Here is a 27,529-nt window from a genome sequence, read left to right on the forward strand (position 1 = left end):
ACTTCAAAAACTGACAGACAACACATTCCCTGATCGCAGATGCCCCTTATATAAAAGCTAAACTCATCAGCTTCTGACTTTCTCTCACGAAATCCAAGGACGCCAGACTGTTACTCTTCTCATTCCCATCCCTCACCCAGGACTATTTCTCTCAAGATTGATCACCAACAGCCATCATCCTTCCAGGGGCAGGAGTCAATTCTGAGTCTCATCTTAACCTGACTTCTTGGCCTCATTTAACATATCTTGTTGCACAAAGAAGTCTACCCTCTCTTGCTGGGGCCAACAAAAAAGTCTTGTTAACTCATTTCCCTATTTCTCTCTATAGTCATCTCTCCACACAGCAGTCAAGGGCAAGCTTTTAAAAACAAACCAAATTATATCACTCTCTGCATAAAGGTTTCTCATCACATTCAAACTAAAATCCAAACTCTTTACAATGTCCTTCAAGGCCCTCCATGATCTGACCTGTGCCTAACTCCCAACCCAATATGACATGGTCTGCCCAGAATATAGTTCATGTGTACTATCTGGGTGGACTTAACAGCATGTACAGACAACCAAGAGACTAGGAAACACATCCAGAAAAAAAAGGTGCAAATATCAAATCAATCAGGAGAAAAGGCTTTGATATCCCTCCAGTTAGCCCAATTCTCTTTCCCGCAGGTTCAAACTTGACACAGCTCCCTACCCTGTAACTGGGCTTCAAAATCATACCCACATCAGACCCTGCACTTCACATTCATCTCTTACACCCAGTTCCTCGTGTCAAAGACTTAAAGAAATGTCAACAGAAGAGGTCCTTCAACAAGAAGGCAAATCTACTTTTTTTCAGTGAATCTCTTCTCCACTGTGTCCTAAGATATGCCAGGGTTCCAACAGAAAAAATATACAACCGTGGGCTTTGTCAGTCCTAAAACCATCTTCTTTTCCTAAGTCAAGCCTTCAGAGGAAATTAGAGACGAACCTGCTTGCACAAGGCTTCTCTGGTGGCCCAGGCGGTAAAGAATCTGCCTGCAATGCAGGAGACCCAGGTTTGATTCCTGGGTTGGGGAAGATTCCCTGGAGAAGGGAATGGCAACCCACTCCAGTATTCTTGCCTGAGGATTCCAAGGACAGAGGAGCCTGGTGGGTTATAGTCCATGAGGTCACAAAGAGTCAGACATCACTGAGCGACTAACACCGCATGCAGAAACTCTGGGAACTCTGGCCAGTGGTGAGTTGACAGGTACAACTGTTGAGTTTTTTACCCATTATCTTTCTGACCTGTGTCCTTAGAATTCTAGTAGCCTTGACCTTGTGCAGCTGCCTTCATTGATCTTTTTCAGTAACACAGATTATTTCTATTACTTTTATTTTTCAAATCAAATTCATCAGGTAGAGTAGAAATGTGCCTAGAAAACACAACCTATATAAATGAACACACATATAAAAATATATTAACACAAATGAGAAATAGAAAAGTATGACATTTATGCTACTATCAAGTCTGACTCATCCCATAACCTAATGGCAGTATCAATCCTTATCAGGTTCCAACTTGAAGCTCACTCCTTACATTAGTTAGAAAAGTACCTTACAATATCCACTATGAAATCAAGACAAGGGGGGAAAAAAAGCCATGTCCGACTCTGCTTCAAACTCATCACTTACATCACTCATCTACATCACTCATCACTTGTTGTCAGCCTCCAATGTTAAGAAACACCTACAGAAGAGGTTCTCTCCAAAATCAACTTCACAAAAAAGTCAGCTTTGAAAGCCCCCCAGCCTCTCCTCCTACCAGAAAGTCCCCACACTTGAGCTCCATTCTTGGGCCTTTAAATGTCTACTTACAATGGTGACCATCTTAAAATCACTTTAATCACTTATTCATTCAGTAGGTTGCTGTAAGGCAAAGCTCTTGATAAATGGAGGAAAATTAGGCTCTAAGCAGATGGGGAGATATCAGAAGGTAAAGAAAGATATATTTAAAATTAACATAGGCAAAGGAATCAAAGCAAAGACCATCTCTGCTTTAGGGTGGCTGGCCTTCTGTTTATCTTGCTCCCATGCTACCGATAATAGTCTCGAAGATCTACTCTTAACATCTCCTCAGGAAGTACCTTCTTTTGGCCTGTATTACACAGGTTTTCCATGATCTGAAAATCACTAGCCCACACAGCTGGCCTTCTGCTTATCTTCCTTACCATAAAACACAAGCTCAAGCTTGTTCTTCATACCATTCTTAAATGCTGAGGGCTCAATAATCAAATATTAAAGCACCAGACACGTGGTAAATGTGACACATACAAATTTAACTCATCTCTCTACATTTTCTGAATATTGTGAAATCTGTTTATACACACACACACGTATGCATGTATATTTGGGCATGTTTGCACTTCCTTGCCTAGTAGATCACTTTTCCATGAACCCCAGCTATTCTACTTGAACCAAGCAGATCTTATCAATAGCCCCATGGTCTAACCTTCTCCTGCCCCATGATACTTTTCTCTTCTTCCCTCTATCTCGTCTTACAATTCTGGGTAATACAAATCAAGTCCACTCTAAAGCCCTACTAGCCTACAAATTTCAGAGCTAATTTACTGGAGAAAGACTTCAGCTCAGCGGTGTGCCAACAAAAGAAGGGGACCTCTCTATCCTTCTATCCTTTAAGCTCTGATCTGTATAGGAAGCAGCCAGAAGAAGATCCTTACCAGCTTTGAAAGCATCTGCTTAGATGATTGTACTCATGTCAGAGCAAGAGCTATTTAGAATAAATGATGCTGAAAAAGAGGCTGGTCCTTCCATAGCACTAATCATTACCTAATCACCCGTTTCTGCAAGCTTACTCCCTCTTTGAACTTCACAGCTTCAGTGATAGAAGAACGGGCTGGCCCAGGCCTCAGAGAGCACCACAGTGACGGAGCACCCGCCAAGGTCTGAGGAAGACTGTAATTTCCCGAGTGCTTGATGAGGTCATTGGCAACACTCTTTAACCAACAGAGGATGACAGGAAAGTGATATCTTCTTAACACACGTGAGAAGAAACCTATTTTGAGCCCAGAAAACGCCAAACACACACATAGTAGGAAAGACTTGAAAGATAACATACCAAATCCCTAAACAGTAAAAATTACTTCTCTTCTTGATCCCAACTGTTCTTGCTGACTGGTATAATAACTTCTTCAAATTTTTCCTTGACTGTATATACAGACATATATGTGTGTGTACGTGCATGTGTGTTTATAAATGTGTAATATACAAATATGCTGTATTTGGTGACTTATTTCTCCTTCTCTTTTGTTGCTTAGTTGTTGTTTCCTGCACTCCCACAAAGGGAACTTTGAAATCTTTCCAGTTTTTACAATTAAACCTAACCATCTGGACTAAAATCTTCACATTCACTAAATTAGTCACAGATTTTGTGGGTAAGCTGAGAAAGTAAATGCTATGCTCAGTGCTAGGATTTAAACCACATCTACCACAGCAAAACACTCTCTGTCCAATAATGCACGCACATCCAGGCTCAGATAACATGGAGACAACTAGAGTTCGTTGCACAGAATATTTGTACAATGAGTATTACTCTTCAGATTCCTGAGTTTTACAAACAAGCCAAGATGAAATTCTTCAAAAACCCTGCAGAATATATTTTATAGACAAAAGATAAATAGGTGTATTTTTATTCCACCATTTAACTTCCTGCTACTACTAGTGTGTGCTGACCAGCTTTTCACCAAATTCAGAGGCGATTTGAGGAGATCTGTATCTATGTGCTGAACACCAGTGAAAATGTGATTTGAAAACACTGGACATTTTCTAGATCTAGATTTTTTCAAGTATGAAAGTCTACAATCTCTTCAGATTTCACTCTCTGTGTCAGAAAGGAAAGTTTAATGTGTCTAAGTTTTCAGCTGAAATGCAACAATGGCAAGTGATTTTTGTGTCATCAGCCTGTCACGGGTAAAGGACGGTAGATGGTACAGAACTTCATCCACCTAAAGCTGAACAGGAATATCTACAGCTGTGCTAACGCCAGGTAAGTAGAAAACACTGGTTTTACAAGGAAATAAGGTACATGAATTTATAGGAGGCTTATGGATTCATATGCTAGCCTTTCAAAGGCGACATTAAGCCTTTAATATGAGCTATAATAGAAAGTACTAGATTTCTGTGTAAGCAGGTTTATAAAAATCATTTCCAGAGCATCCTAAAAAGGTTAGCGTGTTTCCTTTCACATTTTATATGGGCAACAAAAAGCATCCAATTAAAACAGCATGCAGAACAGGTTAGAGAGAAGGAACCAGACACAAGCGGACCTTGCTGGCAGGAAGCTCAGCACCACTTCCCTGTTCTGTAGGCACATGTGAACACAAACTAAACACATCGAAATACATGGTATGTTTAGATTAAGTGCTTTTTAAAATCCTCAGAAACATTCACATTGTGGAGGCACTAACAATCTGGGGTAGGGGAAGGGTGGGGGAGACTTTCCTTCCAGGAGGGATTAAGACAGCAAAGAGATTTCAATCTTGCAAAGCCTCTAAGCAGTGATAAATATTAACATGAGCTATGCTTTTTTATCTTTGTGCTTTTGTTTTGGTTTCCTAAGTAAACCTAGATTGAGCACAAATATCAGTCAAATCACACCCAAAGAAATCAAATTTAGGTGGGCATTTGCAGGGATTTACCACCTCTTCAGTAAAACATGACTTTTTGGGGAATGATTTTTTAAAATATTTACACAAGCTTAGTCTACTTCGTGACTATGACAGCACTAAATTTTATAAGATTTAAAAATGTGAAGTTTTACAGCACAGGGACTATATTCAACATCCCAAGATAAACCATAATGAAAAAGATAATGGAAAAGTGTGTGTGTGTATATATATATATATGCATAATTAAGCCACTTGGCTATACAGCAGAAATTAACACTATAAATAAACTATGTTTGAATAAAATAATTTTTTTAAAGTTTAAAAATTATGTTGGATGCTCACAGAAATAAAATCCAGTCTCTTTCTTCAATAACATAGAAAATGTCAATCAAAAAACATCAGGAATGAACAACAGCATATTTAAAAGTCACTAGCTTGACAAAGATGAAAATATTGACACCTAAATCTTTATACCCTCCCTGCTTCCCCATTCCTATAACCCTCCTGCTGCTCACCAACCCCCTCAAAAGAAAATTTGTAAAATGACGCTGTCAGCTATGATTTAGACTCAAAAATCCAACCATTTCAAAAGGATCATACCAAAATAAAGGCACTATAACTAAGGAAGATAAAAACAAAACAAGATCATGGTGAGCCAATTTAACACACTTGAGACTTTATCAAATGTGCATCAAGTAACAAGTAATTTTAATGTTACAAAAGGAATGAGTTTTTTCATGGCCAGACAACATACAAAGATATCATGTAGAAACAATACTTGTAAGTAACCAGAGTTATCATGACAGTTTATACACAAAAGAACACTTTGAGATAAAGGGTTTCACTTCCAAGATTAATGTTAAAATAAGAAACAGTGAACTGGGGAGTGTTCAAAATGATACTTCTAGAAAATAGCACTTTACCAGTGATTTCCTTAACCGCATTGTCCACAAATGGATTAGAAGGAATACAACTACAATGGGATAAATGCCATGATTTCTGGTCTTTACTGTTCAATATAATCTGTTTTTGTTGTTGTTTGCTGTTCAGTTCTAAGTTTTTGCAACCTCAAGGACTGTAGCCTGCCAGGCTCCCCTGTCCATAGGATTTCCCAGGCAAAAATATCTAGCCCTAAAAAAAATTAAAGAATACAGAAAGAACGGAAAAGACAACCTGAAATTCTGGTTGCCAGGCAACCCCTCTGCTATACCACTTCGTTGCCCTGGCTGGAAAGTTTCTCTTTATTCATTACCATGTGCTGTGCTGTGCTGTGCTTAGTCGCTCAGTCATATCCGACTCTTTGGGACCCCATGGATTGTAGGCTCCAGACTCCTCTGTTCATGAGGATTTTCCAGGCAAGAATACTGGAGTGGGTTGCCATGCCCTCCTCCAGGGGATCTTCCCAACCCTGGGACGGAAACCAGGTCTCCCGCATTTCAGGTGGATTCTTTACTGTCTGAACCAGCAGGGAAGCATTCAGTATCATGGTCACTAACTAATGAAATAGTAGGAAATTTCTGTAGACCCCCATTATTCAAGAGAATGCACTGCTGATGGCCATTTTGACAAAGGCTCTCCCACCAACCACCACCTTCCCCACCCACCTTCTTCCCACGTTTTACTCCCTGTCTCTACCACCACTATCACCAGCCCATCTCATCTGAACAGGAAATTCAGCAACAGCCACTGTACCCCTCCCAGTTGAAAGAACTTTAAGTTTTTAGTTTCCTGATCAGGCAGCAAAAAAGTGACAACCTGCCTCGGCCTTCCTCCCCTCTCTCTTTATATCTTACAAAGTACACTTGGCTGAGCAGTTCTCACCATTCACTGATTGATTCTTTTGTGAAAAACAACGGTAAAAACGGTTAAGCGTGATCACAAAACAGAACACTGGGCACTCAATTCCTATATCTTACAGCCTCATTCTTTTACCTCCTGGTCCATAGGATTTGGTGACTGAATAAATCTTAATCTGTAAACAAATGGTTTGCTCTACAATTAAATCATTCATTCTTTTTTTTTTTTTTTAATTGCTTGGCTGCTACCCAACTCAAGAGACTTCGAGGTTCTTCCATTATTTAGTGATCTCAATGGTTAAAAGGCAATAAGCTCATTTGGAGTTTATAAAACTATGCACCGTCAACAAAAACATGTAATGTTTCCAAGACGCACAGTGGCTTCTACACACACAATGGGGAGCTGTGTGTAGTCTCCCCCAAAACAAAAATGCCCAGCCCCAATTAAGCGCCCTGGGGGCCTTCAAAGCAGTTATGCTAAGTTGCAAATACAGCAAGATCCACTTGAACTCCAATGGTCTTGTATGCTTTTCCTCCCAAGGTAGGGAAAAGGCTGGGGCAGACCAACATCATTAAAGGGTAATTAGTGAACCCCAGGACTTGAGGGGCTAGCACAATCGTGCCCATTGTAAGCATTTCACCATGGGGCCACTCTTTTCTCTTTTTCTTTTTTTTAAACCCAGGAGGTCTCAACAATCTGAAAGGACCACATTTTAAATTTTTAAGGATTTAATCTGGCTCTTTTTTCCTGCTACCAATCTTAGAGTAAAAAGAAAGGAAGCAAAACAAAGAGCGTTCCTACTTCTTTTGTGGAATTCCAGCATAGCTCAAAGTTTTTCAATAAAGTAACTTGAATAATTCATATTCTACATACAATAAATAATTTAAGTTTAATTTTAAACAGTGAAATAAATGCTTTACCTCCTGGTTATAGAGATTGAAAATAACACATTTAAAAAAAAAGGACATTATAAATCAACCAATACAGGGCTTTTATAATTACATGTGACAACGTAGTGGGAAAATATTGATCTATTTACATGTGAAGGTGTTATTTAGAAACTAATACAGAGTAATGTGATCAACATAACCACTTTACCATCAATAAAATTCTTCACACCGCTTTAAAACCATCATTACTGTTGATATCAATCTGCCAAAATGCTGAAGACCAAACACTACTATAAAATACACCAGTAAATGTGGCTGGTGTAAATACACTCTTTAAGACTACCACCTTTCTGCAAATACTAAACCTGAGAGCCCACTGTCTTGCTACTAAAATTCACAGTACAAGAGAAAGGAGTCTTTTAGGCAAGTAATAAAGCTAAATTTGAACTTCTCAGCAACCAAGATGTAAACAATTCCAATATTTACATATTATATGTAATATAATGGATGGATCAGAATCTTTGTTTAAAAAAAAAGGAGGAAAGAGTTGGGAGTAAGTGACTTCCCTCAGAGTAGAACCACCCCCAAACCCAGAGTTCGAAACCCTTCCTCGCAGTGGATTATGTAGAATAAGGGGAAACTCCAGTCACAAGAAACCATCGACTATGCCCACTGCAGCCCACCAGGTCCAACAGTTTCCAGAGGGTGTGCTCAGGATCTGGGCACAAACTAGGGGGAGAAGGTCAGTGCCCACAGTGATGTCTTTAACCCTGCGCTTGTATTTGTTAACCCCAATTAATCGCCTAAGTCATTTATTTTTTGAGTATCAAAGAATTTAAAAGTGTGTAACAAATCTTTTGTGTTTTTACCGAATATTACATTACAGAGATGATATACTTAGAAGCAAATTTGTGTGTATTTGTGTGGTTAAAACATTGCATCAGGAGGTACCCTCTATTAAAACCTGGGCAAACATTCTTCTTATGTTTATTTTAGAAACACAAAATTGATTTGTGTTAACTTAAACATACACAGTACATTTTGAGTAATGTTCAAAAAGGTGGAAAAAGCTTATTATGAGATGGTGGAAGGACCCCACCATGGTTATTGTGCTTCTTGTTTAAAAAAAAAAAAAAAAATCTTGTGTATAGAAGGCTTCGAGGGGGAAAAAATGCAAATCCTGGAAGTCATTCCCAACAGTTGGAAACTCTGCCTCTTCAAGTAAATCCAAGGGCTCAAAAAATAAATATTCAAGAGCATTAATTTGTTTCTAGATGTGTGCGTGCAAGTAAAACAGCAGTCATAATGTGGAAATTTCAGTCACATTTTGCAACTAATTGGAAGCAGATTAGAATTCCGCCTCAGGGGAACGTTGTCAAACTAGAAGCAAATGACGAAAGAGGTGAAGGCGTTGTGAAGAGCTGACAGATTTACGGCGCTCAGGGCTATAAACGGGTCCACGCGGGGAAGGAGGGCGCGGCCCGGCGGCGCGCCCCCGACACGGCCCCAGCCACGCCCACCATCGGGAGCGCGCAGCCCGGCCACGCCCCCAAGGGCCCTGGGCCCTCCATCTGCTCCCCCAGAGAAACAATAAACCAGGCCTTCCTGAGAAATCCGTGGTCCTGATAAGATAGAAAACCTGCAGGCTGATAAACTCAGGAAAGAAGGGCAAACGTCAGAGGGAGAGAAGGTGTGTTTTTTTTTTACCAGTGGGGGAGGGGAGCGAAAAAGCAAGCAGACTGTGGAGGATAATACAGCCATGGAGTAATGGAAACAGCTGCTCGCTTTCTGCTTCAATGTCTGGCATCTGCTGCGGCATCATGGGAAAGGCTGGTGAAGGATTTGGGCAAGGAATGTAAATGGAGACAATTGACCAAATGGAGTTTGATGCGGAAAAGCTCAATTGCTCTGTCTTCAAATCATGTCGTTCCCTTCGGGGAGCAGAAGCCAACAATATGACTTAACTCACATTCCACTTTCAAAGCAATTGAAAGGTTTGGGAATGTGAACTGCTCTTCAACCAGTTACTTCAGATGTGGAACAATATAAAGGCATAAAGCCTCGTTGTTGGAACAGCCTCCATGTGTCAAAGTGCGCGGTGGCTCGTCTTCTACTGATCTTCATGGAAAAGTTAAGTCGGAGTCCTTTTTTCCCTATGGACTCCACTTTGAGAAAAATGTTTCTTAAATCACCGCTGCTTACTTACTTCTGAACTGGCTCAAGAGACAATTTCTACTTGTGGTGCCTTATTTTCCCCTTGGCTGCAAAGATTCGGTTCTAATTTCATTTCCATCACAAAAGAATTTGCAAAGAAGGAAAATGAAGAAACACATAACTGAAGTGCGGCTGTGCTAGTCATAAGCTTATAATAAAGCACAGATTTGATAGCATTATCCATGTACTGTGGTGAACCACACACAAATAAACATTTCTCCATGAAGAATGAAAACCCGAGGCTTCAGCTCTTCCAATTCAAACATTATTGTTGCTTTTAACATGAGCCATCCATAAATCAGCCGAGGAGGTGACAGGAAATCCAAAAGTAATCTGGTCTGGCTAGGCACACTTTGTTAAAAATAATAATAATAACAATAAGAGATGCTTTCCAATTCATCCTGATGATGTTCTTAGTGAATGGGTAAAACTATAAAATCTAGGCATGGAAACAAACAGTACTTTTATGCCAACTGAATTGAAACACATGGTAGGTATAGCAACCAAAAAAGTACAGCCTTTCAGTAAGGGGAAAGCATGTAACCTACCAGGGAAAGACTTAAGGACCTTTGAACCTGCAGTGACTAATGCAAAAAACAAAAAGGATGGATCTAAAGCAGCCAGAGGACCATATGTGCTTTCCTGAGAAACCAAACCAGGAGTTTTCCTTAATCGAAAGGACACACAGTGACTTCTAGGAGTTCCTGAAAGTGTGACCAATTGGAATTTGGTCATCTATTGCTAATTGAAGCATATAAAAGAGTCTATTTCTTAAAACACACTACACTTTTTTTTTTTTAATTCACTGCCACATGACAAAAACCAGAATCAAGTTGACTGGTAGAAGATCAGTGCAACCAAAGACCAAGCTATTATTTCAAACTGTCAGGGGAAGGCAGTAAAATTGCTACCAGGTCTCCTTAAGTTACCCTTCAATAAAAAGAAGCCATCAGGGAAATAAGAGGAAAAGAAAACACATCAAAACCTTAAAAGTCCCTTTAAGTAAAATTATACGTCTGTGGCACCATGCCATCTGTTCTTTGGTTAACATAATAAGCCAATTCCACGATCTAAATATCTGCTTTCTAAAATCATTATGTACAACACAAAATATAATGAATATATTTTTAAACTGTAAAAGCTGCCTTTTATGGCATTATTGAAATATGCCTAAATGTCCCCATAGGCACGTTTTTCTTAAGGTGCTAGTGAGAATAAGGATTCCCAGGAGCTGCAAAAAGCCAGTGGTTGAGCTAGAACAGTCACAGTGAATAATAAAACTGAGCTGGGAGGTAGGGATGAGAAAGAAGAAAGGGTAGCTTTGAAAAATCAAGAGCAGTGTCTATTCATCACTTCTAACCCATTTGTTTGAGCACTTTTCCCTTTGAGTTCTCTATTACAACCAAAATATGTATTATTAAATTTTCATTTAGCTTCACAGGATGGAATGGGGTCAGGTGGGGTTCCTTCTGAGTACCAGATGAGATCCACGTGGTTTAGGGGTCACTAACCTATCAAAATATAAGAAGTATTTGCTTTGTAATCTCTTCAGTTCTTCAGGCAAAAGCCATAATCTATTTCAATACTTTTTCAAAGGTTATGTCTAACCAAAATTTAGCAGGTATGCAGAACTCAATTCTAGGAACAAGGTGCCAATCTCCCTGTCTTGAGTATCCTTTATACACCCCAAAACAACATTACAGACAGCCCAACTGATGATTAATCTACTATGAATTATTTAACAACCCTTCATTCAGTTGCAAAGGCTTTGTTCCCACTGCAAAACCTGTAAGGTTGAATTAAAAAGAACTTGCAACAGACAGCAAGAAGTCACTAAAGAAACATCACCTGGAAGAGAGACATGGATGGATACAGAGGGGCCAACCACACTGTAGTCGAGTGGAAGAGAAAAATCAACTGTGACTGTTTAAAAAAGAATAAAGCCCACAGTAACTAAAAACTCCCAATCCACTCCCAATCCAACAGCTGTGTGTGAAATTATAACATGTCTATACACATGTCTATGAAATAAATACCAGTCACAGGGTACCAGTCTGATCCCCCTAAGAGCCTGTAATGATGACTAAAGTCATTCCTGAGACAGAGATTTCACCTGTTCTCTTTCCCTGTAACCTTAAATGTACAGATTAAGAGGGTATTATTATTTATTAACAATCGTACTAGTGAAGAGGGGTTATTTCTACTCTGCTGTTGCTAAGGGTCTCTCAGTATTTCCTTAGTTCTGGTTTCTATGTTCTACAAGAATGCAATACAAGTAACTTAAGAATCAACTGTTTAGTATTCAAGCAAAACCCTTGATGTTCAGATCACCGGCAAGTTCAGAGTGCTGGCAATCAAAACTATGTTGTGCTACAGTAATTACTATGAAAAACTTCCAGTGCTTAATATTAAAGAATAGAATAACATGACCATTCCACCTCTTCTGCACGTCTAGAGTGTGTTCAACATGGCAATTATCTCTGTTCAAGAAGCAGAGAGTTTAAAAACTGCATTGAAACTCAATTATAGCCATGACTTTTTAAACATACACTTCAAAAGGCAGGTTTCATCACATTCAAATCACTGAGCAAAATCTCCCCAGCTCAGAAAAAACTAGATTTTATCCTTCTCCCACGAGACCTCTTCAAGAATAAAAATGATTTCCTTTTAGTTTTTGGACCCACTTATTCCTTCATTTATTTAAGCAGGAGGATGATGGAGCCATGGTGAAAGACAAAGAGAGATCCCATCTGAGAAAAGCTTGGGATGTGCAGCCCTCCCAAATGTCATTACCATACCACCTAGAACTGCCACCGTTCTTAAAAACCAGATCACACACTTGTTAACAAAAAACACATTACTTTGCTACTTTGAAGAATGCAAAGGAACTAGGAGTGGTAGATTTATGATTTAAGTGTTCGTGGCTAAAATAGCTTTCCAATTATCAAGAGCCTCTTAGGAAGAGCAGGAATGCATGTGTTAATGACCACAACCAGGGGTTCCTTCTCCACTTTTTTGTCAGAACCCAGGCACATCCTCCCTGCAGCTTCACCATTAACATGTCTGTTTCCTGTCAGCCCACTCAGAGATAATGTCATTTATCTCAGGGAGGCACAAGCCCAGTCATTAGCTTCTATAAAAGACCTCAAACAAAGGCCGGATAATGTTTTACCCAGGGCTCTTACTAAAACCAGAACCCAGAAGCTTGGCGGTCTAAAAGTCAAGGACTCCAAAGTTATCGTCGTTAAAAGAATATTTTCCTCATGATCCACAATCCTAGACTAATAGCTCTGAACCAGAGTAAGGTCTACGGAGAGCAAATACCAGTTCAGGACACTTCCACATACAATGAGATTAACCGATAAACGCTGACCAGAGCTTGCCTGGGAGAGCTTTTGCCCCTCTTGCCTCCAGGGGGAAAATTGACAAAATAATTCAGATACTGACTAAATAGTTAGATCTTTGAAGAACTGACCCCTCATTGTGATTGCCTGCAGGAACTGAATAACCATTATAAAGTGTTCAATGGCTGGGCTTCTGGAAATCTTTTAAATAAAAGTGGAACTGGTTAAAATAAATGTAGGAACATGTGTTTTCACAGTGTTGCTCATATTACTGCAATTCTGAGTTTCTATGAAGTACCAGGTGAACTTTTTTTAAATTAAAAAAAAAAAAAAACCAGGCACACACAGACACAGTCAAAATTGGAGCAAATCTCAGCCATTCAACCCATGTTTTTCATGCTGAAAATGAAGAACAGATGGTTCTTTCCATGTTGTTTGAATCTGGTTATTGAACACCTCTGTGGTTAGGGAGATTTCTGCTTAGCACTCTCGGCATACATTTCATTTACTAACTATAAAATGCTGCTTAGGAAAAATAAGTCTTTATAACACTCTAATTAAAACCATCTTGCAGCCAAGCAATTTTACTTGAAGAGCATTCTTAACCTCATGACATTTTGACAATCAATCCCTCTCGCCCACCCTCCCCTTCTTTTTACAGACTATTTGCAAAGTTATTAAAAGTTGGTAAACATTATTTATCTCTTTTAGCACAATCAGTTGTTGAGTTTTCTTTTTTTTACATCTCTCCAGCAAACCCAGATTTCAGACACTATGCTTAGAACCCAGTGATGTGCCTGGCCATGCAAATATTCCAAGCTTCCATGGGTTCTCACAGAAAACTTCCTTGGGGAAAGGGCAGCCCATCTCAAAAGCCCTGTCACCCTATGAGGAATGCAATAGAAAAGAAAGGAGCTGAATCAATGCTGATTGGGAGCTGCCCTTAGTTACCAACCTTTTTAACAGCTAAGTCCCTTATGTAGCTTTCCAAACAGTTTGCTGTCCAACAACAATGGACTTTGTTCTTTAATTATAGCAAGTGACCTTTCTGCCCTTTTATTTCACAGTAGATAAACTGTGCTCTCTAACTAGAATTTGTAGGGGGCACTGTATTTGGGGGGAAGCCTATCATTCACAAAACTCATTAATCAAAATATGTTCTTCAACTACTCACACTCACTTAGACAACGTGCCAGAATTCCCTAGTGAAGTGTAAAAAGGCTTCTACAAGAGAATAAAATTAATGATATCCTTTATAGACAGGTCCATTTGTAGATACCACATGCAGGCTGTTAAGGACCAGTTTAATGAAAGCAGCACAATATTACTGAAATCTTTCTCTTTGCTAAATGTGCATTGAATAGTTAGAACCCCAGACCCAAACATAAGAGTCCCTGTGATTTTAATGTGTATCTGAAGTCTCAGCTGTTTTTAAGAATTCATCTATGTGTTTTTTAATTTCTCAGTGATCAAATAAACCCATATACTGTACTGAACTTTAGCCTGGCTGATTGCCTGTGTCTGATAAGTTAAGGAGGACATACAGAAGAGCCTCAATGCAGGCTATTATGCTTCAAAAGAAAGGAGGGGGTAGGTGGAGAAGCAGGTTTCAACAACCAAAAGCCAACCTGTCAAATCTACTTATTCAGACACGTCACTGGTGGCTTAACCACAAAATGGGCTATAGAAATACAGCTCAAACATCTTAGAATTATGGCATGTTTTGATTTTGTTCACGTATTAAGGGAGTGGCGACTTTTACAACATACTTGTGGTTTCCACATAAAGGAGTAGAATGCTCATTGATTTAATTAGGTTTCATAAGGTCCAATTTATCATGTTTTACATGACTTTCTGTAGCGAGGAAACAGAATAAACAGACCAAAAATAGACATTTAAGCATGCTGTGAAAATTAACCGGTGACAGCAAGTCTTATGAATCTCCTGTGAACCATCCAACCAGGGAGGAAAAAAAAAAAGCACATACACCACATTACACCCTCCTCTGGCTTTCACATTTGGCCCCTTCATGAGCCACATCCGACTGCTGAAAATTAATCATCTTCACTTTTGAGACACTGACTCTTCACAACCCAGATAATCAAACGAGGCTCTGAAATTAAAACACTGTACAAAAACGTCAAAAAACCTTTCTCAAAGGATGCCTCAGTGTTGGAATTATCTTGTCAGGTAAAGCTTGTCCTACTAAATCTTTCCCTCCTCAAGAGGTCTCCTCCCATCATTAGAAATTGTTTTCTAAATTGAAGTCGAATTTTACACCATCAAGAGTTAGTGGCATTGGAGTTACTTCCCTGGGAGGCATCTGTACAAGGCAGTGCCATTCCTGTGTGCCAAGGAGGAAACATCCTTAAGAAAAGTCCTCCTGGGGTGGGGTGGAAGTAGACAGGAAAGCCTGAAGGAACAAGCTTCCATATCCTGGGCCAGCACTACAGGATCCAAGGCCCTGAGCGCCATCCCTGAAGGGCCGCTGTGCCCACACCAGCAGTGATGGTTGGCAGTGGTATGAATCGAAATACACTCTGCTTGCTCCCCTCCTCCACCCCAGACCTGTCATGACTTTGTTTGCTCTCCATTTAGGTCATTCATATTATCACATTTATACTGCTCTGACTGAAGATGAGTTGCATGTATATGAATAATTTAATTCTTTCATTTTTCATCCAGTTTCCTCTGTGACTGGAAAGTGAAAAGAACACAAAAAACTGGAGAACCAACACCATACTCTAATCTCAGTTGCCATGACAGCAGCCTTTGAGATACTGAAATGTCCCGATTGCCAGCTAAACAAAATTGTTGAATGTGAACATTTGGCTGGAAGATTAAAAGGCTAAGGGGAATGCAAAAGGGCAGTACCTCCCACATTCCAGGCAGCAGTGAATCCAATCAAATGGCTCTGACTCCTTAACCACAGCCATTGTGAGCACTGGATTAGGGCAATTCATCTAGATAGTTAGAGCAGATTAGAACTGCAATTTGAAGACGATTGGCAACAAAAGTAAATGCACTACTGTACTAATAAGACTTCAGAATGCCCTTTAGCAGAAATTGTGCAAAACTCTACATTTCAGCATAAGAATCAAAACCTGGATTTTTAAAAAAATGTATTTAAGTTCATCAGTTCAAAATGCTGTCTGACCAAAGGCTTATGGATTAAAGAAGCAGGCATGCAGAAGGTTTTTTTGACTTTGGCATCATCTACACCTTAATGTACCTTCATCAACTTCTGAAATTATAAAACCAAAACTTCATTCCTGTACTCCCATTTAAATCTTGAACAGAGGAAAACAAAAAGATTTAAACAGCGGTGAGTAATTGGACACAGAAATTGTCACCCTAAAACATTTCACAATTCTGATAATATGAGAAATAGCAAAAATTAAATTATTGAATAAGCATATATATCCAAACAATCACACCACAAACCACATGATACGCACTCTGCTTCCTCAAGGTACAATCTACGGTATTAAGAGTTAACTTTACATAGAGTCAGCACTTCTCCCCCAGCTCACTCTCAACCTGCTCAGTGGACTGAGTGCCTTCAGCTCTGGGACATTACTTAATGCACAGTAATTGCCAGAGCATTAAGTTCTAGGCCTCCAGCACTAAGCAGCACAACACTGGGGGCAATTTTTCACAGGCAGTGTCTCACCAGATTTTCAGACAATGACAAAAGATGGGCAGAAGGGTCCAAATTACCTAAATCAACCCTCCCCACTGCTCAGATGCAACACATTAGAGTATCTTTTGGCTCTGTTTTCACATTTCAGCATGCCAATCCACCAAGTCTATTTCACTTTTCTTACCAACCTTTCAGCTCCCTGGTCAAGCTAGAAATCCAAGCGATAACACTCTTTAAATCTCTAGCTAAGAACTGGGCAAGGGAACAAGGAAAGAGCCCTGGCAGCCACCAAAACCATTCCATTCTTGCTACACAGTTATGAAACCAGTGACCCTAGGATACCAAGGTTTCTGAATGAACACTAACAGGACGATATCCTTTAACAGGATTATTTTGGAGAACATCATGAGAAAATAAATGTGTGGAGTGTCAATTAGAATCCTAGACATACTTCCATGGGGAGGGAACGTGAACCCTGCACCTAAGGACACATTACCAAAAATACTAGGACCTGCACATTGTAACAGAAGACAGTTCTCCTTAGGGGAGAAACCAGGACAAGAGGTACATGGGTCCAGGAGCAGGTTTTCTATTAAAAGCACATCACAACTGGCTGACTGGCCAAGAGCCCTTGGGTAAGGCAAAAGGGACTTAGAGCACTCAGACCCTCCCACCTGAGGACCCAAACACTAGCACCGGAAGCAGCAGTAGCAGCAGAAGCAGAGCTAAACACTGCACCCAAGTAAGCTACCCCAGACCAAACGTTCACAGCAAAGATGCACAGCAGAGAAATCTCACAACGAACCAGAAAGCACGAAGAAGTGCAAGGCACACAGAGGCACCCCCACCCCCCGCCTCCCACACGAATGCACACAAAGAAAAGTAGGAGATCTAAGAAGGCGACTTTATCCTACCTTCTCAGTTTTCAGTTTCTTGATTCGCCTGTGGCTCTCCTCCTCCTCCTCTTCCTTCTTTACCAACATAGAGTTTCCCATGAGCCCTGAATCCGGGGCACTTTTGCTAACTTCCCCAGCAGCCGTGACGCTGCCACTCCCAGTGCCCCCGCAGTGGAAGGGGCTCGCGCCACCTCCATTGCTCTTGGCCCCAAAGCCATAGAGGTGCCCCCCGGAAGGGGCCTGGCTGCCACTGCCATTCTGGTGGCCCTGAAGCAGGTCGTGCTTGTCCTTCCTGGATTTCCCCGCATCCTTATCCCGCTTGGCGCCTCGGCTGCTCTGGCTTTTACCTGGCTTCTCCTCTTTGCTTTTCCCGCAGGAGGCCGCCCCCGCGGTAGCAGCGGAGGTGCCGGTGCTGGTACTATTGCTGTTCGGGTTGCCGCCGCCGCCGCCGCCGCTCACACTTTGACCCAGCGCTGAATTCATGCCAGTTGCCTCTCCAGGGCGCCCTTGGACTTCCTGCCTCTTGCCAGTGCCGCTGATCTCGGGAATCCCATACAAGGCAGCAGAAGGCAGAGATTTATTAGCATCCTTAGAAGTTTTACTCCTTTTCACTTTTGATTTGCTGGTCTCTTTGTGTGAATTCCCCTGGGGAGCAGAGGGCTGAACAGAAGCAAATTTTAGGCCATCAGCTAAGGCTGCGGGAGCACCGGCCCCACTGGAGGCCAGACCTCCACAATCCTTAGAGTTGCTGCTGCTAGGAGTGTTGGTGGGATTATTCATTTCAAATTTCTGTCTGTCTTTCTCCAGATCAGCGTCCAAATCAATTATTAAATTTCCAACCCCGATTTCCCAATCATCGCCACTGTCATAAGTATCAACCGTATTTGGATCCACACCTTTTCCTGCCGTAGAAATGTTCACTGACATCCTGAAGATGAGATCTCTAGAATAAAAATCCGATGAACTTTCCTTTGGAGATGAGGGGACATTCGTTTAGCTCCGCTGGGCTTTCTCTCAAAAAAAAAAAAAAAGTCTTCTAATCTTCCTCTTCTTTTTCCTGCCCCAGGAATGGGTCCAGGGATTTTACACCCTTCAGTCCAGGTCCACCTTTTCCTGTGAAGGGGGAAAAGTCGAATATTTCTTGTCTGGGTGTTACCAGAATAAAAAACGATTAATATTGGGGAGTCAGTAAGGGGTACAGGGAAGGATTGTGAGGAAGGTGGCTCATGTATTGTCTCCACAGTCCAATATCAGGTTTAAAGAAAAATAACCAAACCCAAAAAACATACCCATGGCAGTAAGCATCTTACAGTAGCTAAAAAAGAAAAGCCCTTTATCAACGACACAAAGATAATCACTTTTAAAAGGCATTAAAATATATTAAGGATCTGAGTGAAGTCCAGAAAGGTTTAAGGAAAAAAAAAAAAGTTTATCTTTTTCCCCTAGCACATACACATGATAACAATCCCAGAAACACAGGCTGAACACTCAGACAAGAGGAAGGAACACGTTTTAAACACCCTGAAACATGTCCTAGATCTTGCAATTTAAAAGACCAGACCCTGGAAGTTCTCTGAGGCTAGTTTCAGAATGATGTTGCTAAATTTTCCTCATTTCTAATTTTATTACTTCTTTTTACAAATTGTCTGGGCAATGTTTTTTGTTCCCAGTAAGGAACAGAAAAAAACAACCAATACCCCCCCACATCCCATACACATGCCCCCATCTCCTATCCTCTCTTCCCCAAGTTTATACAATTTTATACACACACGTCTTTAAGATCATTTCTCTATTTTACAAAAGACAGTGCTAAATAAAAGGCTAAATATCTGCCTTTTGAGAAAAAAAATTACATCTAAACAATTCTCCCATATTCCTAGGTCACAGACTGGCTCAATCTGTTAAATAATGGTGCTACTGACTGTACGGGAAACTGATTAAGACATACACTTTAAGTGATCTGCGCCAAGGTGGCCTCAATGACCGCAAATGAGTGTGTGTTTGACAAAGATCAGTTAAAACGGTTTTTAAAGGGATCAGCCCCTTTTTAACAGTTGATTGTCAAGGAAAAAAAATAAATATACATACACACACACACAGACATTGCTTACCTTTAATCCTTTATCATTTTTTAATTAGGCCAGCAAATCAAAATGCCTTTCCCACTCCACTCGGCAAACAAGCCTGTGCCTCATTTTACTTAAACACCAAATGATCAAGAAGGAACGAACCAAATAACACATCTCAGCCAGAATAATCACTCGATAACATTATTCCACCTCCCCACCCCCCCTTTTGGCAAACGGATCAGTCCTTTTCTCCTTAAAAAAATGTGTCACTGTACAGCTGGAAGATAATGTTTCACATTCACAACAGAAGCACCAAAGGGTTTTTTTTCCTCTTAACAAGCATCGAGAATAATAGTTTTAAAAAAGAGAGCGCTTAGAGAAAAAAGTTTTCCCAACTTCTCAATCCGCCTTCAGTTCCAGACTTCAGAGTCACCGTGATCAGTAAGTAATGATCCCATGTAGCAAACCTACAGGCGTCCGCTAGTAACAAGACAGAATGTGCTAACCTCGGGATAAATTAGTGAAAGGGAAGAAAGAATAAGAAGAAAGGACTGAAAATCTGGGCTGGATTCCGCCTGTTAGTCGGGAAGTGGCATTTTTCCGCCCGTCCTGACAGATTTGATTTCTTGAACTAACTTAAGAGGAAAGGAGGGGGGAAGGGGCGGGGGGGAGAGAGGGACAGAGGAGAAGGAGGAAGAGGAGGAGGAAAGGGTGGGATGAGAAGCTGACCCAGAGGAGAAAAAGCAAGGTGCGGAGGGGGAGGGGAGCAGATGATTCAGTGAGCTGATAAACCAGTTGGAACAGCATTCGCTCGGGGCGGCGGGGTGGGGAAAATAACGGCGTTTAAAATTGGTTTAGTCTTCGAAACCTGAAAGGATGTGATGTTTTCCTGTTTTATGTTGTTTTAAGAAAAAGGAACCGAGTTCCTAGTATAGTCCCCGAGGGGGGAAAAAAATCCGCTGTCGCTCAAGCCAATCAGTCATGTGGTAATTCGATAATTAGAGTAAAAATAATTTTTTTTTAAGGCGACCTTTTTCAGGACAGTTTTTCCCATTCATAGTCGCAGCAAACGGTGCGTCTCCTTTTTATTTTTCTCTCCTCCTCCTCCCTCACCCACCACCTCCTGTGTTTAGTCAGATGGCCCCGGAGCTTGGCTTAGTATTTTTAATTAGCTGGCGTTTGGAAGCTAAAAGCAGTAATGAATTGTTGATGGATTGGAAGTGGAGAGTCGCTTTGCTGGAAATGTCGGGGCTGGGAGAGGGGGATGGGCGAGTTAGCAACAACCAACCATCTAAAAGGAGCGATTTTGTTACAGTGCAAGCCTTTCACATCACGTGAGGATCAAGGGCTCAATTGGTTGTCGTGAGAACAAAAATGGTGACAAGCGTATCAAGAAAATACTGATCTGGTCTTTAAAAAAAACCTGAAGGTCTCTCCCCTCCCCCTGCACACTCTCCCCCCACCCCGCCGCCTCCCCCCCAACCCCCGCCCTTGCGGTGGGAGCAGCTACAAGTTATGAATGTGAAACATTTCTCGCAGATCTAGGCTCTCGGAAGTTCGGAAGGAGTGAAATGTAATGAGCACAAGAGCAAAGCAGATGTTTTAAAGAAACACCTTATAAACCTTTCCTCAACTTATCTCCAATTTGTAGGCTTTGCCAAGGGGCCAGGGATGGAGAAGACTAGTCGAGGGGGTAGGGCACCTCCACGCTACTTGGATTTTAGGGAACCCCTCCTCATGTCTTAAACAAAGAAAAACATTTACTAGCTCCAAGCCAGGTCCTGTAATAAACACACCATTGTTACTATTTGTGGGTTTGTTTGGGTTGGGTGGGGCATTTTTCCCCCTTAATGGTGTTTTCGCAGCTTTTTTAAGGAGGTGGAAAATGGTAATTATAACCATTACATGTAGTGGGTGACTATTCCCTTGTTGATTATTAAATTATTGGGCACTGGATGTGACAAGAGACAGAAATCAGCTTGTTCTGCCCTTGCCCCCATTTTCCTGGCTCGGTTTTGAAGAGGGTCCTGCCCAGCTAGGACAGGAGAGGGAGAGGTGAGGTGCGCTAGAGAATGGACACTGCAGATCAGGATTTGTAACTGTGTCACTTTTATTCTCCTTGGGTGAGAGCCCCAAAGGTAATTTACTCTTAAGTTACCCCGAGTGCCCAGTCAAGCTTAATTTGTGTGAAGAAGTTACAAATGCTTCACCCTCCACTGAATAAAAATTCACCCTTCTTGGGTTGTTGTTCTCAATGCAAAAGCCAAACCCTGTAACTAGTTCCTCATTTCAATGCATAAAACTCGCACATTCCCCTGCATGAAGTCCCCGCTAAGTGCTATAGAGAGACACACCACGCAACCGTACTTACGGTCTGTATTGGATCGAGTTGACCTTTTCCTTCTAACTGCATTGAATGTGTTTGGTTGCAGCCGCTTTATTTTGGAAATTATAATCTCTTCAACAAATTTATTATTAAAGAAGGACCATCAAATGTCACAGACTGTCCTGTGTATTTTTTTTTATAAAAGCAAAAATTAAAAGAAAAAAAAAAGGAAAAGAAAAATCCCCCTGGTGCACACACACAAGCTTGTTCTGCAACACTGAAATCAGGACTGAAACACAACACACACACAGGGGGAGTGGAGCAAAAGGAGCTCTCAGCCTCTGTACCTGAAAGGGACTTTTCTTTGTTCCCATTGCCCTTTCTCATCGGGCCAATCAGAGAGCAGCTTTTATGAAACTAGGCTCTCTCATTGGTTAGCTGCTTTCTCTTGGCTACTGTAGGGGGTTGAGATATACACACGTATAAAACACACACAGAGAACGGGTGGGGGTGCGGTGGGGGGTGGTTGTGGAGACAAAGCGTTTTATTTTCCAACCAGATTGGGGTTGAGGAACCTCCTGCAGTAAGATGAAAAAAAAAAAAAAAATGGTGCGCCCGTTTCAATTACTACATCATTCACATAAAACACTTATTTATTAAAACAAATCTCAAAGAGGCTGCGAGGAGAGGATGTCGGTAAATACAAGTTTGATTGTGTTATCTTGGGGGAAATAATGTATGTGATCGCTCGGTGGCAGAGGGAAGCCAAATGAGCCACTAGCGCCTAGCGAGGAGAAAAGGGAGGCTGGCTGTGTGGAAATGACTGCGAGCGTTTTGCTGGCTTCCCTTCCGTGTTGCGAGGACTCGGCAGCGCGAACTCCCAAGACTGATTTTCTGTATTGCAGCTTCTGGCTTTCAACCCTCCCCCACCACTTTGCCCTTCTTCCAATTTTTTTTTTCTTCTTCTTTCCCTGTGTCTCTCATTTTACTCGCTGATTAAATAAGAAAAATCGATCTGGGGGTGAAGGCGGTGGTAGGGAAACAAGTAACCCTTTTGTTCCCAGACTTCTGGTCCACAAGCAATGAAGTGTGAACGAAGCAACCATTTAACCACCACTACGTGAATGGTTCTTCCCTGGAATAGTAACAAAGCTTTTCCACCTGGTCCTAGGCAGCTCCAAAAAAATTAAAAATAGATAAGGTCCCAGCCAACCATATTAACACCTCGGACCAGCCTCATTTTTTAAAAAATCGATTTGTGGGAGATAAATATACTAGGAAGATTAACCCCTTTAAACAGTCCCTGTGCCATTTTTAAGCCGAGGGATTTGTCAGAGTTCCCCTTACTCCAAATATTTAACCCCCTCTTGGGGAAAGCCGGTGTCAGAGTCCTCAGAAGGCAACACCGTGCGATTCACTGAAAACACGAAAATATTTTAGAATGTATTGTAGGACAAATGCCAACAACCAAGTTAATGGAACTCTGATGTCACAGGACAAAAGAGGTTAATATGAAATAACAAGTTCAGTATTGTACTGTAACAGTGAATATACTTAAGCGAATGTATTTATATATATTAAGCTTTTAAAGCACTTTTAGTTTTAATTTTTCATTATTTTCTATCACTCTTAGGAGCTGTAATATGGAAATTTTAAAGTCAAGGGTGACTTTTCAAATTTAATTGAAAGCATCATGATCCTAAGTTTTAAAGATCCAGCACTACTGGGTTTGTAATTTCTGCATGACAGTTACAATTTAAGAATGTGTCTTAACTGAGTCAAACTGGACATATAAAGTGAATTAGAGCTAGCAGAAGATTGCTTATGATGTAAATATTCAGTGATGACCTTGTGGATCAATAAAAATATGTCACATGTTTTAGGTAATGTCTATGACTTGTGTTTGAACTTTCAATATCTTTAGTTCATTTTTTTTAATGCCAATTAGTTGTTTAACTACCCAAGATGAACTTTATTCAAAGCTGCAAATAGTAATAAACAGCAGTTTCCATCCCTTGCTGAGGTACATAAACCAGAGGAATGAATCTATAATAGTCCTTAGATCTGCCTAAAGACATTTATTTTCAAAGCAAAGCTATACATTGACAAATAGGGCAAATGAGATAATCTGATACCCTCTTACCCCCATTTTAACTTTTATATTTGTTGTATATATTTTAATGGATAGGTTTACAATTTGTGTGTGTCCCATTGCTAATAGAGCAGACATACTGATTTTGAACTTTTCTTCTTTTAGAAGAGTGGTTCCTCCAAGGACCAGATCACTCAGGCACTTCCTTTGTCCCTGAAGGATCATCTACTTTTCAGTCTTTAAAAGTTCATGGCTACCCTGCATATTGTATCAGCTTGGAAAAAATCAATAATTAGCTTTTAAAACAACAAGACTCAAAAAGGCACAGAAATAAGACCTGATGAAGTTCAAAAAGGATAGAAGCACTCCTCCAACACACTTGGTTCAGTTCAGTTCAGTTCAGTTGGTTGGTAAAAGCAAATCACAGGGTCTGCAGTGTAGATTTAGTGTAACTAAAACCAAAGTTTAGGCTTCCTAATACTCAAATGATCTGATCTAACCCTAATTTCAAACAATACCTAACCCTAAACGTAATTCTTAAATCCTCACTAATAAACCCCACTTGGTTAAAGATAAGGCTTATGCCAAATTCAATCACATATTTAACCCAAACCATTCTTGATAAACTCAAGCATTTTCCTTCCATTCCAACATTTCCACACTCCGTTCACACCCCACCCCCACCTCCTGCCCTCCAAGTTCTGCCAAGAGGCTTGAATCAACCAGAGTTGTTCTGCTGGCTTTGTGTGTGTTTGTTTTGTTTTGTTTGACAAAGGGGCCAATCAAGAGACATCAGAGGGCTATCAGCTAATTGATGAATGAAACTAAGATAATTAACTACTGCTTAGAAAATAAGAGCTACTCCTCTCACAAATTGGGAAGTTCTACCATATTTTGTGAGAGGAGTAGCTCTTATTTTGAAAAAGAAAATTTTATCTTCCTCTCTTATCAAGATAACAGGAAACACACCAGTTTGTATACTGATAGCCATACACTTAATATTACCAGTACAGTGTTGTATAACATGTACACTTTGTAATTTTACATTTTAGTGCCTGCCTGGTAGAGGGGAGGAGCTGTCTGGAAAGGAGTCCAGGAGAAATGACGACGGGGAAGAGCAGAAGTATAGTGTAAAAGGAGAAGTTAAAGAGTGCTATCCCGTCTCCAGCAACCACAATCACCAACTTTGCCCCTGCAAAGTTACTGCTTCCATTACTAGGTGATCAGAAGATCCTGGCAAAAGACTTCCTCCTTTTTAAGAGGAAGCTCAATGCTGAGGAGGCCAGGAACTTCAGGCAGGAACACAAGAAAACACAGTGATCTTTCTTTGGTGCCTGTTTCCTCAGATTTATGCTATATCACTAAGGATCAGAAATAATTCCTTGAATTTTCATTTAGAAGGGAATCTGAGTCTAACTTTTCTCAATCTATGCTAACCTTGACACTACAAAGGTACTCAAGACCAAGGGGAGAAGATAGAAAGCAAAGCTATTTAAAAGAAAAAAGAAAAAACACTATCTGGAAATGGACTTGTATTATGAGAAAAGAAACTTAATTTAGACACAATAAGAAACTCTCTGGCTGCCCAGGAAGATTATGGGGATAGAGTCTTATCTGTCTGGGCTTAGATATGAACAGACCTGCCTCAAGGCTGTGGGGAGTCAACCTGGTTTCTAGGGAGTATGTGATTCATTGAGACACCCACACAAACACTAGGCATTCTTCACTATACCTATGGGTGACATCCTGCCTTCCTACCTGAAAGGGAAAGGGAAAGTCACTCAGTCTATCAGACTCTTTGAGACCCCATGGCCTATACAATCCATGGAATTCTCCAGTCCAGAATACTGGAGTGGGTAGCCTTTCCCTTCTCCAGGGGATCTTCCCAACCCAGGAATCAAACTGGGGTCCCCTGCATTGCAGGTAGATTCTTTACCAACTGAGTTATCAGGGGCCTAGGAAAGATCTTTTAGAGAAAACTCTTGTCTTTTCACACACGCTTCCTAAATCTAATTCAAGTTTCTGTATTTTCAACAATAACCAGATCTAGACAACTGTCCCCCAAAAGAGGTGAGCACTGTTCTTAATCAAACATTTAATGTTTTTGCAATATCCTGAAACACCACTGAACCAGTAGAAAGTGCCAAGCTGCAAATGTCTAGTGGAGAGAGAGGGTCTGGCATAGAAGTATTTCCCATCCTTCCCTATGGGGGATGGGAGTATGGAAGGAAGGAAGAAAGACACGGATGGTATTCACACTGCCATGGGACAGTCCTCATGAGAGACTCATGGACGTACCCTTAGACATTTGGTGAATATAGACATTTACACACACTGTATAACACAGCTGTGTTAACTTTTCAGGTCATTTCTATGTCCTATTAGTTCACCTTCAATTTAAACTCTTTAGAATAAAACAAAGGGACTCTATCTACATCCAAGGGAAGGAGAATAATGTCTACCTTCCAAAATATTTATAACATGATTCTGTTTAAACAAACTGAAATGATACAAAAGGAACATTTCCGTGCTCTGATTCACAACTACAATGAATTTTAACAGTAAAGAAATGTCAAGTTAAAGGAGGAATTTCTCTCTATATGGGTAGGTATTTCCCCATTCCTTCTCCTAATTCTCAACCTGAAAAGAATAAAGCAGCAAATCTTGTCCCTTTAATGCCAGAGAGTCCTGGGGAACCCAGCAAAATATTGCAAAGCAGCACATTCTTCTAAAGGAAAACATTTGTATACTGCTCACATTCAGAGAACTGCAATGTAGGTCAGTGTTAAGTATCTGAAATCTTACCTCTGTTTGGCTGGCCTTTCTGGTGTGGTGTGTGCTACTATATCTGAACGGGTGCCCAAGTAAGGTCTACAGATCGGTTAGCAAAGGAAGGCAATTTACATCTCATGTAATGAAACCATTTCTGGAAAAGGATTTTTCTTTTATGCCAGTGGAGACTGGGTGCATAAAGAAGATCAAAACACAAGCTACATTTTTTAAACTACTTATTGGAGATTGCTGTTGCTGGTTTTATTACAATATGTATTTTACAGATTTAGGTAATAACCCTGATTTTTCAAATCGACCTCTGTTTAGACACGTTTCACTTTGGGCTGTTTCTTGTCTGCAAAATTACAGTCATTTGCACGTTATTACAGTGAGTAGGAGACAGATTGTATTTAGCGTTGGGTGGGGGAAGGGTTATTATGGGAAGTGATCTGCTACGGTCAGCACATAATTTCAGCCTGAAGAAAATTGCTTCTGAATGGCTGGTCTGTTAGCTAGCCAAGGAATGGTCACTGGGAGAGACTGAAAAATGCTTCTGCTTAATCTGCATTATAGAATTATTCTCATTTCCAGAAAGATGGTTTGTGGAAAAAATGATTGTAAAATCAAGTTTAAAAACATGGAGGTGAAATGTCACTGCTCTATTTGAATCTAAAACAACTACAACAAAATACAAACCCACCAAGCAGGAGAGGGCCAAAAGGCAGCAGGATACAGCCATGTTCTACTCCATCTTTCCTCCTAGCTTCCCTTTTCCTGGCCCCCACTCCATCCCCACTTTGGTTGTTTTCAAAAATCTTTATGATTTAATGACAGTGGATT

At 40.6% G+C, this 27,529-nt stretch overlaps 1 protein-coding gene across 5 annotated transcripts in view; it reads right to left on the minus strand.

Moving 5' to 3' along the window:
* Positions 1–22,136, minus strand: part of ZNF608 (zinc finger protein 608) — a 108,113-nt gene extending 85,977 nt beyond the window's left edge. For 2 of the 5 annotated variants that reach the window (XM_055429067.2, XM_088838810.1), the window contains exons 1-2: positions 21,871–22,136; positions 17,449–18,543 (exon numbers count right to left, since the gene is read on the minus strand). In XM_055429067.2, coding sequence (XP_055285042.1) covers positions 17,449–18,357 — 909 coding nt within the window. In that variant the 5' untranslated portion in view covers positions 18,358–18,543; positions 21,871–22,136. Of the gene's footprint in view, positions 1–17,448; positions 19,075–19,541; positions 20,477–21,870 lie in introns of those variants that run through there. The other 3 variants (XM_055429068.2, XM_055429066.2, XM_055429071.2) reach the window with 3 other exon arrangements.
* Between the last annotated feature and the right edge of the window lie 5,393 nt (positions 22,137–27,529).

Source organism: Moschus berezovskii, chromosome 8, assembly GCF_049115385.1.
Source record: "Moschus berezovskii isolate FMDL1 chromosome 8, NW_MosBer_1.0, whole genome shotgun sequence".
Classification (NCBI taxonomy): Eukaryota; Metazoa; Chordata; class Mammalia; order Artiodactyla; family Moschidae; genus Moschus; species Moschus berezovskii.